Genomic DNA, 17,255 nt, shown 5'->3' on the forward strand with positions numbered 1-17,255 from the left:
CTCACCAGAACCGGGTCATGCTGGTACCCTGAGCTCCAACTTCCAGCCTCCAGAACTGTGGGAGATGAATGTCTGTTGTTATAAGCCGCCCAATCTATGGTACTCTGTTGTAGCAGCCTGAGTTAAGACATTCACCTTCCTTTATACTTCATTTCTAAAGTCTGTGTATGAGAACCAGCTCTGTTCCTATCTACCCATTAGGACACTAAGCTGTGACATCCATTTTCTCACCAACAAGAAGATCCCTGTGTTCAGCTGTGAGTAAAACTAACCTGAATTGCATTTCCCCTCTAGCTATTTGTCAGGTAAGAATTCTCTTCAGACAGAATTTTCCTTAGACTCGGCAGACCCTGATGTGTGTAATACAGCACGTTCTCCCATCTGAAAGCAAGGAAGAAAGGCCTGTTCTCACATCAGCCCACCCTGCCCCCTTCCTTGGGAGGGCTGGAGCCGGCTTCTTTCCAGAAGACCGGCCCCGGAAGCAGCTCCATCTGTCGTAAGCCTTTCCTCCAAGAAATTCACCCACATGTTCCATCTTTCAGCAGCTTTGAGCCAAGCCATTTCCCGAGAACACCTTCTTTCCAAAAGTAGGAAAAGCCCAGGGCATTTCCCAGATTGCACATCACAAGAGAAAAGCAGAAACCATTTTGGCTCACAAGTTTAATTGATTTCTATCCCTCTACTGGGCCCTGGGGTCAGCTTCAATGCTGCGGAAGGAGACCCTGGGCTTTCCGACTGCTCCAGCGGGACAGGCCAGGGTCACCAGGAACGATGATAGGCAAGGGGAAATGAATGACCAATAAATGCCATTTGAGGATAAATGTTCACAAAATTATAAAGAAGGGGAGACGAGAGGCAGGCCGGCTGTCGGGGAGCATCACTGACGTCCGAACTCCTGGGTCAGACCAACACACAGCACAGCCACTGCAAAAGAAGGACACCAGCTGAGCGGACTGCTCTTCCGGGGCCTGATGTGACTGCCAGTCGTCGTCCTGCCCCACGTGACTGAGATTATCCTATTTCCGTCCTCCAGTACGTGCTTTGTTCAGTAAGAGAAGCCCTTAACTAAGTTACCAACCCCTAAGCCAGAGCACCCTAGAAATGTGACTTAGGAAACGCTTAGGCCCAAAGGGACTTCCAAACATAGGTGTATATGCATATTCACATATATATAGTATATGTAAAATACACACACACTCACACACACACACACACACACAATGTCAGGTTCAACACTACTGTCCAGGTGTCTGTGGGCACCCTCAGATACTCTTTTAGGAAGGCTTTCCCTAGACCACTGGAAAGAGTCAATGACGTCCCCACTTTAGAGAAGGAAAGAAAGTGGTTGTTCTCAGACCACTTGGCATGGCCAAGAATAACTGGTCCTCTAGTTCCTTGGCCTCAAGAACAGGTCCAGGGCAACGCCTCCCTCCTGGCCAAGACCCTCCGGACATTCCCTCACCTGCCTCTGCTGTAGAAACTGCAGCCCCACACTGCGGAAGTGCTGTGGTGTTGTCTGCATAAAATGTCATGTGACTGTACACAGAAAAAACACTCATTGATTTTTCATCTTCCTTCTATCTTGTTGCAATTTGATTATTTGGCTTCTGATGCCCTCCGTGTCAAGCTAAGGTATCTGGTCCTAGAAGTCACACACTTTCAATTGTCCCCAGCACCTACCATTCCATTCAGATTAACAAGGGCTGGCATCCTTGAAACGATCTGAAATGTAGCTATAGCTTTATCCTTGATAATAGTAACTATAATATAATAATAAATTAACAAAAATGTTGAAAGACTGTCTGACAATGACATTCCTCTGCTGTCCGTCAAAGAACATGTGTTGTATCCGCATGGAAATAGGACAGGTCAACAGGAATAAACACCACTCAGCACCTGTACTGTCCAAGACTTTCAAAGTACTATCAGCAAGCAGTTCATCAAAACTCAAGTCACTTACCTCAGCCAGAGAGAGGTGGACGATGCCATGCTGGTCCTTGTCCAGAAGCTTGAACAGTTCTAGAACACCAGAGAAGAAATGAAATTCGATAGGGATGTTCTTAGACTTTGAAAATATCAGAGAGCTGCCTCTGTCCACCCAATCCCCACCTGGTATGCTCTCCCTTCCCCAGCTCCCACCTAGCTGCAGGGACCCCGAAAAGCTGGCTCTAGATCCAGTGCCCAAGGTGAGGGCTTCGGTCAGCAGATGTCCCTCTGCCCAAATACACCGATTTCCAGCTGTAAGCAGAGATGGTTCCTTTGTCACTTCCACCTTCAGAAGCTCTAGAAACTTGCAATGCTTTGAACAGGGGGTGGAGGAAGGCTGAGGGCATGGGACAGACAGCAGTTGCCCATTTGTGGGTGATCCATAGATGTGAATAGACATGAAAAGCCATTTGAGAACCATTACTGGGACTCATTCACTGTGGCCCGGTGACTGCACATAGTAGGTACACAATAATCTGCATGGCAGCTTTTTAGGTCTCCAAGAAAAGGCAGGCTGTGACCTTGGGCGTGGCCAGCTTGGACTTGCTCAGCCCCTTCCGTTTCTGCTTCCCCTCACCCAAGGATCCCACAGTTACAGAAGCCTGTCTGTTCTGCCCCTGCCCCTCCCTGCACCCTGGAAGAAATGGGACGGGCTCAAAGAACAGAGTGACTCACTGAAGAGTGTCTCCAGGCGGATCATACAAGCAACAAAGCCATCAAAGTCGATGCTGAGCTTGCTGCAAGCATACCGCATGGCGATGGTCTGCTGGACCTGGTTGCTGAGCATGAAACCTGCGGGCAGAGGGGCCTGTGTCACAGGTGGAGTGGACGGCTCGGCACTGCCTCCAATAAAACGCAACGGGCTGAATGTGCAGGGGCCAGGCCTGACCCTGCCTCCTCCAAGGGACACCAGAAGGGTCTGGTCCTCCAATCGGTCCCCTTTGAGGTAATTAAGTCCTCCTCAAGATCAGCCTCTTGACTGGTCTTAGTTGGGCCTGTAGCTCCAACACAAACACAGCGAGGCAACCCATTTATCACAGCAAGAAAAAGCAGGGGTGAGGGGATGCCTCTCCAGCCCCCACTCCTTCACAGCTCCACCCGTTGTAATTGCTGTCACCTTCCCAAAATTGTAAAAAAGGGGCACAAAGTCTAAAGTATCTCACCAGACAGAAGCCAGCAACATTCTTTCCTCCCTTGGTAGGAAAGGTGCTCAACAAATTTTTGTTGTCACACTGATGTCCAACATAAGATAGCGACCACTGATTCTCATTAGCAGTCGTCATAATAAGAATAACTAAAATGAGCATTACTGGGTCCCAAAACCTTTGACTCCAGGACATGTTCTCACCTGCCTTCTTGAGGGCTGTCCTCATCTCATGGGCATCAATGGTCCCCAAGTGGTTATAATCTGTTTCCAGATAGATCTCCTAAAACAGGAGAGAAAATTCAGGGAGAATAGAGCTGTTTGTGGACCCTTCTAGAACTAGCTCCCTTCATTGCACTGCTTCCTCAGAAGGCTGGGGACGCCCTCAAGAGAAGACTTCAGTGACTCCTCCCAAGAAGCTTCAGAACAACGATGAGAGCTTGTGCTAGTGGCCAGTGCTGGCTGCTCTGTCCTCTGACTTCCAGTGAGGGCATTGGCACAAGTGTCTCTCGTTGCCTTCTCACTGCTTCCTGAATAATGTATCCAGGGATTGTGTTGGCTTTGACCATGATTAAGGAGCTAGTCAGCCTAGGGCATGCAATGGACCAGGAATGAGTGTCGGGAGGGAGAGAGGCTAGACACAGAACAGAGGAGAAGGACCAGAGTCCAGAAACGCCCAACAGTCAGAAGAGTTACCAGATACTTCTGAATCTTCAAGTACAGCGCCTTGAATTCCACGAATCCCAAGGTGCCTGTCCCGTCGCTCTAGGCATGTTAAAGGCCAACATGATCAAGTCCTGATTCTCCATGCCTTGTGGATTTTTCTCTTGAGATTTTGCACAATGAGTGTCTTAAGGCGTCAGTGAACTTACTCATGTCTGTCGTGCTTACTCATGTGTCATGCTTACTCATGTCTGTCGTAAGCAGAGCCCTGGGGGTCACGGTTGGTGGGAAACACATTCAAATACAGATGCAAGAGTGAAACATTCACTAAGGCTCTCCTTTGAGATCTCTGAGAGCAAAGGACAAGTCAAGAGCCCAAAGCCCCCGTAGTGATGTCATTCATTAGCATCTAATACCAGAGGCATCCTGGGTAATTGAGAGGCTTGAGCAACATGATCTGTAAATTCGCTTCCAAATTTAAATTTCGGTGATTGATCATTGAAATAATTAGTTGGTTAGAATGTCAAAATATTATCAGAAATGTCATCAGAAGCCCTGGGGGGGATTCTCGGTCATTGCGGCTGGCATGTGCTTATCAATGTGCCTCAAAGGGAGTTCCAAGCTATTCAACACTAATTCCAAGGACGCTGGGACACAGGAGCACAGCTGGCTCCTAGGCCACTACTCAACCAAAACAGGCAGAAAGTCCTGTGGCATTCTCTGTGTCCAACTTACATTTCCTCTATGAATCTTTACGGAGCCCTTTATGGGCTGGACAAGGGGGATTTTGGTTTTGAACTGTCCCATTCTCACTGGGAAAGGTTGAGGAGTCATCCAAAACAGGAAAAAAGTAGAAATAATGTGCCATTTAAAGGATACATCCATCAGGCTGATCATCTCCCTGCAAGTGTTGATGTGAAATCCATCGAATTTTATGTCTGTTCCTAAATATTTAAATAGAAAAGGGTGAGAATAAGAATCATCTGAAGACGGAAAATAATCTCCATGGCAGGAAGCCACCAGCGGAGCCGAATATGGTCTTTACAAAAAGGGGAGCATGGCGGCAGGCTTCTCTTCTCACACCTTGGGAGGTGGTACAGGTGGGCACCAGTGTTCCCTCCTGTTCAGTGAACCCACAGGGTTCAGCATCTGAACCTGGGCTTTGCTACTAACAAGACACAGACTTCACCAAGCTAATATCTGTGAGTTTGGGTTTCCTCCTCCATCAAGTGGCAATAATAGTAATACCTGCCCCAAAGACTGGCTGGGGATGAAGTGAAATAATGGAAGTGAAGTTCTTAGCACAGTACTTGGTATACGGTAAGTTCTTAATAAAATAAAACAGCTCACTTTTTATTGGCTAGGTGTTGGTCTAAGCCCTGTCCCCATTTTATAGACAAGAAACTGAGGCCCAGAGGTTAAATAATTTGCTCAAGATCTCATGACCAGAAGGGGGCAGAGCTGGGCTTCAAACAGGCCATTTGGCTGCACAGCCAGAAGTGAAGTTGTGCGTTTAACCAGGACACACAGACTCTCAAAAGGCAGCTGTTATCCTCACTGGCTGATGTGCAGGCTTCTCCCTGGAACTCCAGCCATCCCTCACTTCCACGCTCACTTTGCCCACAGCTGGGAGCCAAGGTAGGAAAGTGCCAAAGACCTAGCGAACTTCTCCTCTCCTCCCAGCTCTTTCTCAGCAAGAGGAGTGAGAGCGGGAGCAGAGGGTGGGAGGGCCATCCAGCCAGGGCCTGGGCTCTGAGCCCTGGGGAGCTGCTCAGCCTGTCTGGGAGGGCTGCTCAGCCGTGTCCCTGTGTCCTGCATTCTCATGCCCCATCTGGCTACAGTGGGTGAAATGCCTGCTGCTCAAGCAGCTGGAAGACAACCTGGCCCATCGCTGGGCCAGACAGGAAGCCAGCTCTGTGCCAGCTCACATGGGCTGGGTTCAGACAGGAAGAGCAAGGCTTCCCTCCTGGGTGCAGCTTGATGCCCCGACAGCCCCAAAACTTGCTAAGGCCTGAGATGGGAACTGCCGTGGTCTGGGACAGTCCCAACCATCCCTCCCCAAAGGTGCACCACAGAGCAAGGTCTTCAACCTGCAGTTTTCCACATTATCAAAGTCATTCGTTTTGTGGGAAATTTTCACTTAGATCAGTCTCAGCCAAGCTTCCTTTCTCCCAGGAAGCAGCACTCCCTCCTCACAGGCCAGCATCAGCCCTGCCCTCAGCCCCCCCCCCTTGGCCTCTCTTACCTGCTGCTGGCCACTCTCTCAGCCCAGAGGGATCCAGGTCCCCTGGGGTCAGAGGCCAAAAGCCTCCTCCCCATATCTGCAGGTGCTTCTGGCCCAAAGCCTGCCCCCACCCACACCCCAGGATCTCATAGGCTCCCATGGACTTTCTGAAAAGCCCAGCATAGAACTTACGTTTGGAAAACTCCTCATTCAGAACTGTCTTGAGTCCATCGGCACTGATCTCAGAATCCTAGAAAGAGGAACCCAATGCAAGTCACGTCAGGCCCTCACACTCTCCAAGATGTTAAATTAATGTGGAGTCAGACACCAGGTCCATTTCAAAAAGCTGCGACATCTTTCAAAACCCAAATTCTCAGTTTCTCTGGGGTCCCCCACAGCCTGGGGAACATGTGCATTGATGACATCAGCACCGTGAGGCTGCCACCTGGGGGCTTACTGCCTTTCTGGGGCCTGCTTTACCTGACAGCTAAGCCCGGTGAGCTGCAGATTACAGGAGCCACACCGATGGGCCATCCCCCAATATGGAATAATCTCAAATTTTCAAAACAAATCTGGGCCCACTTTAGAGTTCAGGTAGCCATGATTTTTGTAAACTGCTAAACACCATATACATACATGATGCAATTTGTCATTTCCATGGGATATTGTTGCTTGGGGTTTACAGCTACCAAGTGGCCGCGTTGAGACTCGAAACTGTCTCACCCCAAAGCACCTGCTTTTCTCACTGCACCTAGGGGAGCTGCCATTCCACACAATAGCCCATCTCACACTGGGAGTAGAGATTTAGGGGACTAGGATTTCCCTCGTGCGTTTGAGATAAACACTGAGCGCGAGGGAAGACTTGTTCCTTACCTCCCAGCTGGAAGATAGACTTCAGGAAAGATGACAAATGAGGTGCAGAGAAAGGGTGCTGGACCGAGATCTGGGTTCCAATCATGACTCTGCCCCTTACTTGCCATGTGACCTTAGCCAAGTCACTTTCCCTCGTGAAGTGTGGTTTTATCGTTTGTCCCCAGGGCAATCCCACTTCTCCCATCCTCCACCAGCAGGTCCCAGCAATTCTGGAAAGACTGAGATAAGAGCTGCACAGAGCAGCATCTCCTATGAGGACAGCTGGTCATTCAGGCAAAGAATACTCCCAGTAAAGAAAGCTAAGGACCCTCTGAGTGAGAAGCCTCCAGAATGAGATATTGCCCCATTGGCCTGCCAGGAAAGAAATGGGATGTTGAAAGTCTATGTTCGGACCTTCGCCTGTCCCTCGGAAGCCTTGTACCCTAGCCAGCTCCTTAACCTCTCTATTCCTGTCTCTTCACCAGCAGAGAGGGGAGAGTGACCGATACTGCCCAACGCTGCAGGGGGAAAATGCTAAGTCACATGAAGAACTAGTACACAAATAGGAGCTTTTCTATCTTCATTGTTCTTGATGTTCTTAATAAAATACGACCCCTTGGCAACTAAGGCAATAAAGTGTTATTAGTAAGAATACTGGTCTGAACATCCACCTAACACATAAATTGACTCATTTTACAAGGGTTTCTTTCATCACTATGCAAAGGAACTGTGTTCCCAAGTGTTATCATCAGCAAAGGATTCTGATGTACTTTCTTCTCTTCCTTTCTGGAGTCTAGAAAGTGGCCCTGAGCTTCCCGGAGGGGTAGAGAGCATTTCTTTCCCCTTCTGTTATGAACTTAATATTTGTGTCCCCCAAAATTCATAGGTTGCGACCTAACCCCCAACGTGGTGATATTAGGAGGTGGCTTCTTTGCAAGGTAATTCAGTCCTGAGGGTGGAGCCCTCATGAATGGGATTAGTGCCCTTATGAAAGGACCGGAGAGATCCCTCACCCTCTTTCCACCAGGTGAAGCCACGAAGAGAACCCTCCCCAGAACCCATCCATGAAAGCACCCTCATCTCGGATTTCCAGCCTCCAGAACTGTGAGAAAGAAATGTCTGTGGCTTATAAGCCGCCCCGTCTGTGGTACTTTGCTATAGCAGCCCGAGCTGACTGACACCTTCCAAGGCCGTTTGGCACATCTCATTAGCCTTCAAAAGCAAAGCGTTCCCTGAGATTATTGAGCCTGTGGTGACATTTGGAATCCTGACTTTGCTCTGATTTGTGGCCCCACAGGACTGGACCCACAATAAACCAGCATCAGCAGGATGGGGAGAGAAGGAGCGGGAACACACATGACTTCTGTCCCTGGCTCCATGCGCCCCTGAGCGGTGCTGGCACTCGGGCCAAGCTTGAGTTCCACAGGCCGAGTGCCACTGGTCTCCCTGAGGTCCGGCAAAGTGGCAGGACAGAGAGCAGCAGGCCCTGGCCAGGTTAGCTGAGCTGCCTTCCACCCTCACTGGGTGAGCCCTCCCACCTCTGAAGCGTATTGATTTAGGGACGTTTTGCCACCCTGGCATTTTAGTCCGGACCCTGGTCTGGCAGAGCCAGTGAATAAACAGAAAGGCTTTGGGCAGGACCTGGTGACTCAGGTTTTCCATTTTCTTAAGAGGCAGCCAACACAGTAAGAAAAGTGGCCTCAGGACCACCATTACCCTCCCCGAGCAGTGCAGGAGAGGGGACAACACAGGAGGGGACAACAGACACAAGCTGGCAGGTGCGAGACCCGCAGCCTCACCCTTTCTACGCACAGAGACTCAAGGGAACACAGCCTAGTGGCCTGAGTGTCTCGGTCATTTTCCTGCCCATCCGGGGATTGTATCTGCAGTGCACTCACCTCCCCTGCAAGCTTCTGCAACAGGCGGTCTTCTTCATGCCCGTCGATGGGATGCGGCTGGGAGGCAGGACCATTGAAAAGTCAACACGGGCATCAGACTTGGCACCATCCCACACATCCACAGCAACGTGGCCTGACACATTGCATATATGCCAACTACTCGAATATGTCTGCCCAGCATCCCTTCAGCACACACAGCAGCTGTGGGGTGCCCCCCGTGGCCTCTGCAGAGACACCTCAGTCCGTTTGGTTAGACAGAATGGAGCGGGGACAGCTGGGCCTGTGCCCCATGAACAGAGGCCCAGTGTGGCCCCACGACACAACCCCTCATTGAGCAGCCACACTCACCATGAGGAAAAGGACAGTGAATTGAGGATACGAGGGAGGAGTACAGGGGAGACGACAGGTGAACCTACACTTCAAACCCTGCACATTTCTTCCTCCAAAGTCTGCTCTGAATCACCTCCTCCAGGAAGTGTTCCCTGACTAGGCGTTCACTCCTGCAGCCCCAGACTGTGCACACGCAGGCTTAGATCTACTTCTGACATGAGCTTCCCATTGTGTTTTTCATAGGTTCCCATCATTGGTCCTCTGAAAGACTAAGAGCAGGGAACTGGGTCTCTTTCTCTCATCGCCTTCTCTATCCTGCTTGGAACTGCTCAAGCACACAGGGAGAGTTCTGAGGGTCCAGCTGACTGGATGGGGGCGGGAGGGACACGAAGATTCTGCCCCTTCAGGGGATAGAAATGTGTCGCAGTGCTGTTTCTATCTCATATTTCTCAGGAAGAGCCAAGGCCTAGATAATGTTGTGGCCCTGATGAGTAAAAAGTCCTTTCTGTATAAAGGACCATCCTTAATATATAAAGAACTCTCGTGAATCGATGAGGAGCCCCAATGACTGCTACACAACAGGGTCAGAGTTTGGCGGGTGAAAAGAGTACATACCTCATGTGGATTACCAGCTACCACTGCCCCAATTTCCCTGAAACACAAAGAAAGAAACCAATGCAATAAAAGTAGAAAGTATCGCTAATGGCTAGGTCCTTTTAGGCAGTTTTTGACCCTTCTGAAGAATTGGCTTCCCACCCAAGACCTTCAGTTCCTACTTACACCAAAATGCATAAACCAAATATTTTAACAAAAATCCCTCCCCTTCACTGCTCCAATCCCCACCACCCCCACCTTAAGTTTTATTTTTGTTTTACCAGAGACAAGAGATGCCAAGTTCAGCTGGCCCTGTGGAATTGAGAATGTTCACCCTGGTGGCCCACTCTTCTGAAGAATCCCTTCCACCCTGCCCTAGTTACTACTGTTCTCTTCCCTGGGAACCCAGCTGGGAATCCCTGTTGAAATGGCCTCCGGGGAATGAGCCAGCAAACTCATAGCCCATGTATGCGTGCATGCGTGTATGTGGTATGTGGTATAGTGTGTGTGTGTGCATGTGTGTGTGTGTGTGTGTGTGGTATGTGAGTATAGGTGGTAGAGGCAGGTGGTGTATATGCATGTGTGTGGTGTGTGTATGGGGGTATGCATGTAGGTATGCATGTGTATACGTGTGTATATGTGTGTGTGTGGTGTGTTTGTGTAGTATGTGTGTACAGGTGGTGTGTATGTATGCATGTGTGTACATGCATGTGTGTACATATGTGTATGCATGTGTGGGTGTGTGTATGTGAGAAGTGGTGACCTCAGAACAGAGGTCCTGCTCCGTGGGCCTCACATGCTCACCCTGCTGGGAGGGAAACCCTCTGATCAGGCAGTTACTGGTGTCCCTTCTCTCCAGCCTTGACCTTTTTTTAAAGAAAATTCCCCAGTATCCTATAGACCAAAGTAGAGGGGCAGCAGGGGGATACCCGGTAAAAGGCCCTTGGGACCTTTTATACATTTCTTCTGGAAAGCACCAGCTGGGAGCTGAGGTGGGTCACCCACAGCGACAGAGCCCCAGTCCTCTGCCACCCCAGGCACCCAGACACTCCCACGCTCACGGAGGGAAAGGACACGCACTGGGCCTGGACCTTCTTCTCTGAGAACACCCTCAGGCAGAAGTCTCCATCCTGGAAGGGCTCGAAGGTGGACGGCACCACCAGGTACTCCCCTGGGGGGAGCCGGACCCGGGCTGAGACCTCCCTCAGGTTGACGTAGGTGCTGGAGCGGGCTGCTGGCTGGTGGCCCAGGAAGAAGTGCTGTCCCAGGTGCATGTCCGTGTGACTCTCCATCTGCACAGAGAGCAACAGGCAGAGTCAACCCCCTGAAACATGAGGGCTAGCGAGCTTGGTTATGTCATTCTGATTTAGGGAGGGGTGACGTGACGTTCCACGCTGGGCTAAGAATCAGGGTGCCGTGGATTCTGTCCTGAATTCAGGGGGTATTGATCAGCAAGTGTCTTCAGAGCACCTTCTGGGTGCCAGGCCCTGTCTCAGGCATTGACCTTGACCTTGTGACCTCGCCCTCTTCCCAGTTAAAACAAAGGGTCGGACATCAAGGCTTCTAGTGTGTGCCCAGCTTCCCTCTGGGTGTTTGCCTTCAAGAATCACCCACTGGCTGAATCCAGCTCTTATCCTGTGGCTGTACCGGGGGCAGTGAGTGCCTCAGCACAGGCCTGTGGCTGGGGGAGTGAGTTTAAGTCCTGGTCCTCAAGCAGAAGCAGCCAGAGGCAGCGCCCGAGGAGACCGACAGAGGGGAGGCGGCCGCCGGGCCACCCTCTGGGCCTTGTGTCTCCTCAGAAAGGGGAAGTTGCTCCCCATGACCCATCTGTTTGCTGGAGGGAGAGGGAAGCTGTCAGCATATGACGCAGGCTAATTAGCGACGACAGGGCTTCGAAAACACAGGTGTCACTGTTATTATTGCTGTAATTAAGCCTCCCACAGAATGTGTCTTTATGACCAATCTTCATCAAGATGCCTGGGACAGAGGGCAGGTGCTAATAAGAGGCAAAGACTTTGACTTCTGTGTGACCCGGAGCCAGCTGCCCACCCCAGAGTGGACAGTGTCCATTCACGGTCACCAGAGCCTCTTTGGATCATAGGTCTGCTAAGCAGGGGAGAAAGCAGGCCCCCACTGCCCTGGTCAGGACTCCATGGGGATCGCCCAGTCAGCCCCTGCTGACCAAGGGCAGCCACAGCACTGGGGAGTCCCCTGAAAGTGTTTACAGTCTGGGCAGGAGAATGCCAAGGATGGCCAGCAAGGCCATGGGCAAGGTCTAATTGTCATGGACTTGAATGCCATTCTTGCCATCCCTGAGGATAGCAAGGGGAGGCAACAGGGAAACCAGCAGGAGAAAGTACTCAGTGGACTGAAGTGGGGAAGCAAACTAATCTGGGTCAGGCTGAGGAAGGGGAAAACTGAATTCTTGCTAGAACCCAGGGGTGAGACAAACTAGAGAATTCCTGCTTGGAAGGCCAGAGTAGGAACTGGAGGACATTCAGACTAGAACGGGGTCCCCTCTATTCTACCAGGGACTCCAAAAGGCATATGCCCCCAGGCCCCTGGGCCTCACATCTTCCGTGGCATAGCCCAGCTGAGGGGGCAGGCACAGGAAGGGGGTCGAGCAGGTTTCACTGAGGGGTGTTCTCAAAGTGTGAGCCCAGGACCAGCATAAGCTTCCCTGGGAAACTTGTTAGAAATGTAAATTCTCAGGACCTACAAACTCAGAAACTCTAGGGGGTAGAGCCGAGCAATCTGTGCTTTAAGAACCCCTCTCCCCCCCGCGATTCTAAGGCAGTGATTTGAGAACTACTGACCCACTGGCACTTGCCAAGCCTACAAGATCAACGATGAAACATTGATTGAAGGCACTGGTAGGTGCTGTTGGGGGAAGTTCCACTATGTATATATATGACCTCTCACCTATAAATAGGACATTTCTAATGGGACCCACCGTCCCCCAGACTTAGCTCAGGTTTGGATTTAACTATTTTCCACCAGTGAAGAGGTGTGTGTTCCAGACCATCCATGCTCCCTTATTCTTACCTCCATAACCAATAACATGCATTCGTGAGTCAGCAGGTAGACCAGTAGTCTGCAGCCTTGGCACAAGGCATGGGATGGAGCCTACGAGTTTGGACCTCATTGCCACATGCTACATACCTGGCCAAGCATGAAAACCTGAGGACAGGGTTAAAACTATAGCAGGGCAAACACACCTCTACGTATTTAGTGCGCCTGCCTCAACTGGGGGAGCCCCACACAGAACAGAGGTTCTTAACCTCGGCCACACATTGGAGTCACCCCAGAGTTTCTGATATACAGTAAGTCCTCGATGTTGTCGATTGGTTCTTAGACACTGACTTTCAGTGAAACGAAGTATAACAAAATCAATGTTACGCTGGGCTCATTGATAGAAACAAGAGTTAAGTTTCTACGGCCTATTTCTGTTCTCTACAAAAACATCACCAAAATTCGAAACAAAGACCCAAATCCCTTCTGATACTAAATACTGAAATAAATGTGAGTTTTATATACATTTCAGAAGATGAATAAAACCAAGTAAGATCATTCTTTCCCAACCACTGACTCCAGTTCAAGGTCTCTGGTGGCCACAGCCTGTCCAGGCAGCTGAGGGTGCCAGGCGGGACCCACCCTGGACAGGGCGCCCTTCCACTGCTGAGCCACTGACACCCACACTCACTCCCTCAGACTGGGACAAATTTTAAAAGCTCCCCAGGTGTCTCCAACATGTAACCAGAGGCTCACTAGAACAGAACAAACTGGAGCTTGGCTCTGTGCTGGTTGCCTTGGAGCCATGCCAGTCCCCTCCCCAGGAGTGCTGCCTGGGGCTCCTCCCTTCCACTGGCCCGAGACAAGTGGCATAGCCGGGTTGAGCCTGGAATGGCGCAGGAAACCCCAGATATAAGAATGACAATGATGATATATATCGCTTTAGCCTTGTTGTAAATCACTCAGGGGGCACAGGAAGAGCCAGGAGACAAAAAGATTAAAGTTGGTCCTTCCTTTTCTTATCAGAGATCAAGCCATTTATTTCTGTTGGCTAGGTAAACAGAAGCCTAAATTGTGCTATAATTATCTTGTTCGGATTGGACCACCAGGCACACGGGGGGCAAAGGTCACCACTGTCCCCTTCCACGGGGGCCTGGCAGGTGGGACTCAAGACTGTCTTTACTAGCTGTCAGGGTTATCAGCTCACCAAATCAGGTGGGAGTCTGTGGGAGAACCGGCTGCCATCAAAGGAAGCAGATTCTGCTGCATGCCCATCGGAGAAGGCAGCCAAACTAAGTCTTACCAAAGGAAGGCCATCTCTGTCAGCACTCACATACCTCTTTGGGGACCTACAGGACAGAAGAAAAGAGCAGGTCACCTGAGAGTCCCCCCTTTGTGCCTCTGTACCCACCCCTCTCCAGACTGTACCATCCTGGGCCACTGTGTTGGAAGTTCATGCTAAAGAGTGAGACTACTCAGTATTGCTGAAACTGGAAAGTCACTGAGGAATGTCAAGGCCATCTGTAGACTACTGAGCCCTAGAAATCTGAAAGGAAAAAAAAAAAAAGGTTCTAGTTTTTAACTTTATTTTGTAGTTGTACGATCTCTCAGGATCCGAAATTCTTCAGGGGTCATAACCTTGGGGTTTCAATGAGCACTGACATTTTACAGACCGATAGACCTGGCCTCCCGATCAAGGGGGGCTCAGACACAGGACCTCACTCTACTTGAGCCATACTTTATCTTGCCCTTGGCTACAGCACTGGTGCAAGAAAAGTCATGTGACCGAGCTGCGTCCATCAGAGACTTCTCCAGGAATTTTGAATTGGAACTTAGGGAAAAGAACCCCTTCTTTTACGCTGTGATATTACAGGTGCTGTGAAGAAAACTAGACCAAGAGGAGCACAGCAGTAACAGCAGAGAGGACATGCACGCAGAGAAAAGGGGGCCTGATAGCATCCAAGGCCCTTGTTCCAGAAGACCTGTGTTCCCCTGGATTTGGTGACATGAGCTGGTGAATTCCTTTTCCGCTAACCGACGTAGACTTAGGCTCTATTATCTGCCACTGGACATGCTGACTCCCACAGGAACCCAGCTTGCAGAGGCAGAGGGAACCCTCCATGCCAGGGTGGAGAAGAGGGTTCAAGCCCCCTCTGTTACTTTCTCCCTTTGCCCCCGCTTTGCAGGCTCTTTTGACCAGAAAAGCGTGAAGGGAACTGTTTGTGGCTTAGGTCCATGGGTAACTGCCTACATCTCTGGGAAAAAAAGAAATTAGGGAAAGTTTGGATCAGCGGGCCTCCTCACTCTGGAGCCCCCATTTGTACTTGTCAGCCGAGGTGGGAAAGTCCAGGGTCACTGTGGCTCCTCTAACGTTGAGTTGAAACCCAAATCACCCATGCAGAGGCCCCAGCTGTCTAGGAGAGCAGAGGTCCTCCTGGTATCTGCCTCTCCCCTCACCCCCTGGCAGGGACTCTCCCAACCACCTTGGCTGCCTCGCCAATCAACACGCGCCCACTGCCGCTGGCACTGGTTCCACCCTGCCCGGAGTCACTGGCCGAGAGCTGAGCCAGCTGGCCTTAGCCCTGGCCTATTGACAGATGGCACCTTACAGTCACCTTTGAAATGCAGGATCCTAAATGCAAACGGCAGGCCTGCCTGGTGGAAGCCTGTTGTCACTGTAGGAAGATAACGGGAGAGAGAGAAGGCCAGACAGGCAGCGTTCTTTAGCCTTCTAGCCTTCGGGGTTTCTGGCTGCTTCTCAATCAGAGTCAGATTGTCAACCTCAAACCAGTCTCCAGTTTGCAGATAGTTAAAGCCAGAGGAGGGGGTTACAGGAGTCAGAGAACAGTACCCCTTACGATCCCTCTCTATAACCCTTGTTACCCCCTATAACCTCAGGAACTCCCTATAATCCCAGGTGCTCATTATAACCCTATACACCCCCATCAATCTAATTAAAACTGCTTGTGTTCACAGATGTCATACTCTAAATTTTATGCCTCCAATCACAAGAAGGTCCACAGATCACATGTGTGGGGTTATTTTATAAGCAGCTATAATTTGATGTTCGAAAAATTGACATGCTATGTACATATATATAATTTATGAGAGCAAACGCCATGCCAACAAACCTATCTCAGTGTGGTAGCTCATGTCCCTTTGGAAGAAGGCTTTGCTAATCGGATTACATTAGGTAGGGCCAGTGGATGAAGAACTGGTGACCACAGTACTTGAGGAGCCCACCTACTACCTGCTCTCCAAAACCATTACTGACTTTCCTGCTGTCGAGAAACACGTGGTACCCCCTCTGGCTGGAATGTTCTCCCTTCTCCACCTTTAAAATCCAGCCCATCATTGAAACCCTGATCAAAAGTCTCCTCCTCCATGAAGCTGTCGCTGTCTGAGGAGATTTGGGCTCACCAGGATGGACCCATCAGAGCAGATCTGCCCTGCCCTGCAGTTAGTTGACTATGTCTGATTTTCTCCCTAGACTGTGAGCACCTTGAAAGCCGCAACCATGTGCCATTTCTCTGTGTCTCAGCTTTCTGCACTGCACCTAGCACGTAGTAAATGCTCATTAAAACATGTTGCATTGATACACATACAGTAAGTGCTTTCCCATGTTTTTATCCCCAGAAGCAAAGGCTCTAATTTAGTGCTATTTACATTCTAGGTGGGGAAGGACAAGCTAATCAGGAGTAGAATTGGAGCTTATTTATTTGAAATTCCTTTCTCCTACCATCAAGCAGCAAGCTTGTTCCAACAAAAATTACACACACATCCATGCAACCTAAACTCTAAAGCCCTAAGTTCCAAACTGAGAGAAAGAAAGGGGCTGGAGGTGGTAAGAACTTGACAATTGCCCTTTTCCTTACTGGTTTCTTATTACAACACTTCATTTTCAGGCAGTAATTTATACTGAGATGTTGGGCCTCCAGCCAACTCTTGGTCTCCCTGATTAGAATTGTATTTTTCCCAAGAAATTCATTTTTACCAAAATTGTTTAAAGACAGCCATCACGAATCCCTCCAGAATTTGTTATAAAGAGTCTTGGCCTGTCTGAAAAAGTGGATTCCAATTTGTTCCTGACTAGGCTTATCAAGACCCAGGGGTCTTGCTTTAACATATCTGCGAGGATGTGAAATCCACAGAGGGGTGGTTACCAGTGCAAATTGGCATATGGAGCCTGGCACTTCAGCCTGAGACCAGAGTTCTGACCCAGTTCAGAAACACCAGAGCTGAAAATGGCCATGTAGGTGGCTTCCCTCACCTCGCTCATCCCTGTGTGTTCCAACATGTGTCTCACGGTTGCCCAGGTAGAAAAGGGTATTGGTCTTTGGATCCATGTCCAGCCTCCCTTCCCCCATTCTGAGATTGCCCCTCACACTCTCTGTGTTCCCTCGTGTGCCTGGGCCACCATGTTCTTGGCTCCTGTCCCCTGAGAAGCCTATACCTGGAAAGAGTCTAACAAGCACGTTTACACTAAGCCCTCAGTGACAGGCAAAGATTAATGCACTGCACAGCTCATGTTAACAGCAGAGATTAATCCATA

General features: G+C 50.0%; 1 protein-coding gene across 1 annotated transcript in view; it reads right to left on the reverse strand.

Moving 5' to 3' along the window:
- Window positions 1–900: 900 nt before the first annotated feature.
- The window catches only part of CAPN8 (calpain 8), a gene marked incomplete at both ends in the record, with an annotated part of 45,333 nt that continues 28,978 nt past the window's right edge, over window positions 901–17,255 (reverse strand). The window contains 11 exons of the mRNA XM_081039180.1: window positions 901–924; window positions 1,961–2,019; window positions 2,662–2,778; window positions 3,335–3,413; window positions 3,827–3,895; window positions 4,673–4,737; window positions 6,210–6,267; window positions 8,768–8,824; window positions 9,713–9,749; window positions 10,772–10,983; window positions 14,041–14,052. Coding sequence (XP_080895306.1) covers window positions 901–924; window positions 1,961–2,019; window positions 2,662–2,778; window positions 3,335–3,413; window positions 3,827–3,895; window positions 4,673–4,737; window positions 6,210–6,267; window positions 8,768–8,824; window positions 9,713–9,749; window positions 10,772–10,983; window positions 14,041–14,052 — 789 coding nt within the window. The remainder of the gene's footprint in view (window positions 925–1,960; window positions 2,020–2,661; window positions 2,779–3,334; window positions 3,414–3,826; window positions 3,896–4,672; window positions 4,738–6,209; window positions 6,268–8,767; window positions 8,825–9,712; window positions 9,750–10,771; window positions 10,984–14,040; window positions 14,053–17,255) is intronic.

Source organism: Rhinolophus hipposideros, assembly GCF_964194185.1.
Source record: "Rhinolophus hipposideros genome assembly, chromosome: 26".
Classification (NCBI taxonomy): domain Eukaryota; kingdom Metazoa; phylum Chordata; class Mammalia; order Chiroptera; family Rhinolophidae; genus Rhinolophus; species Rhinolophus hipposideros.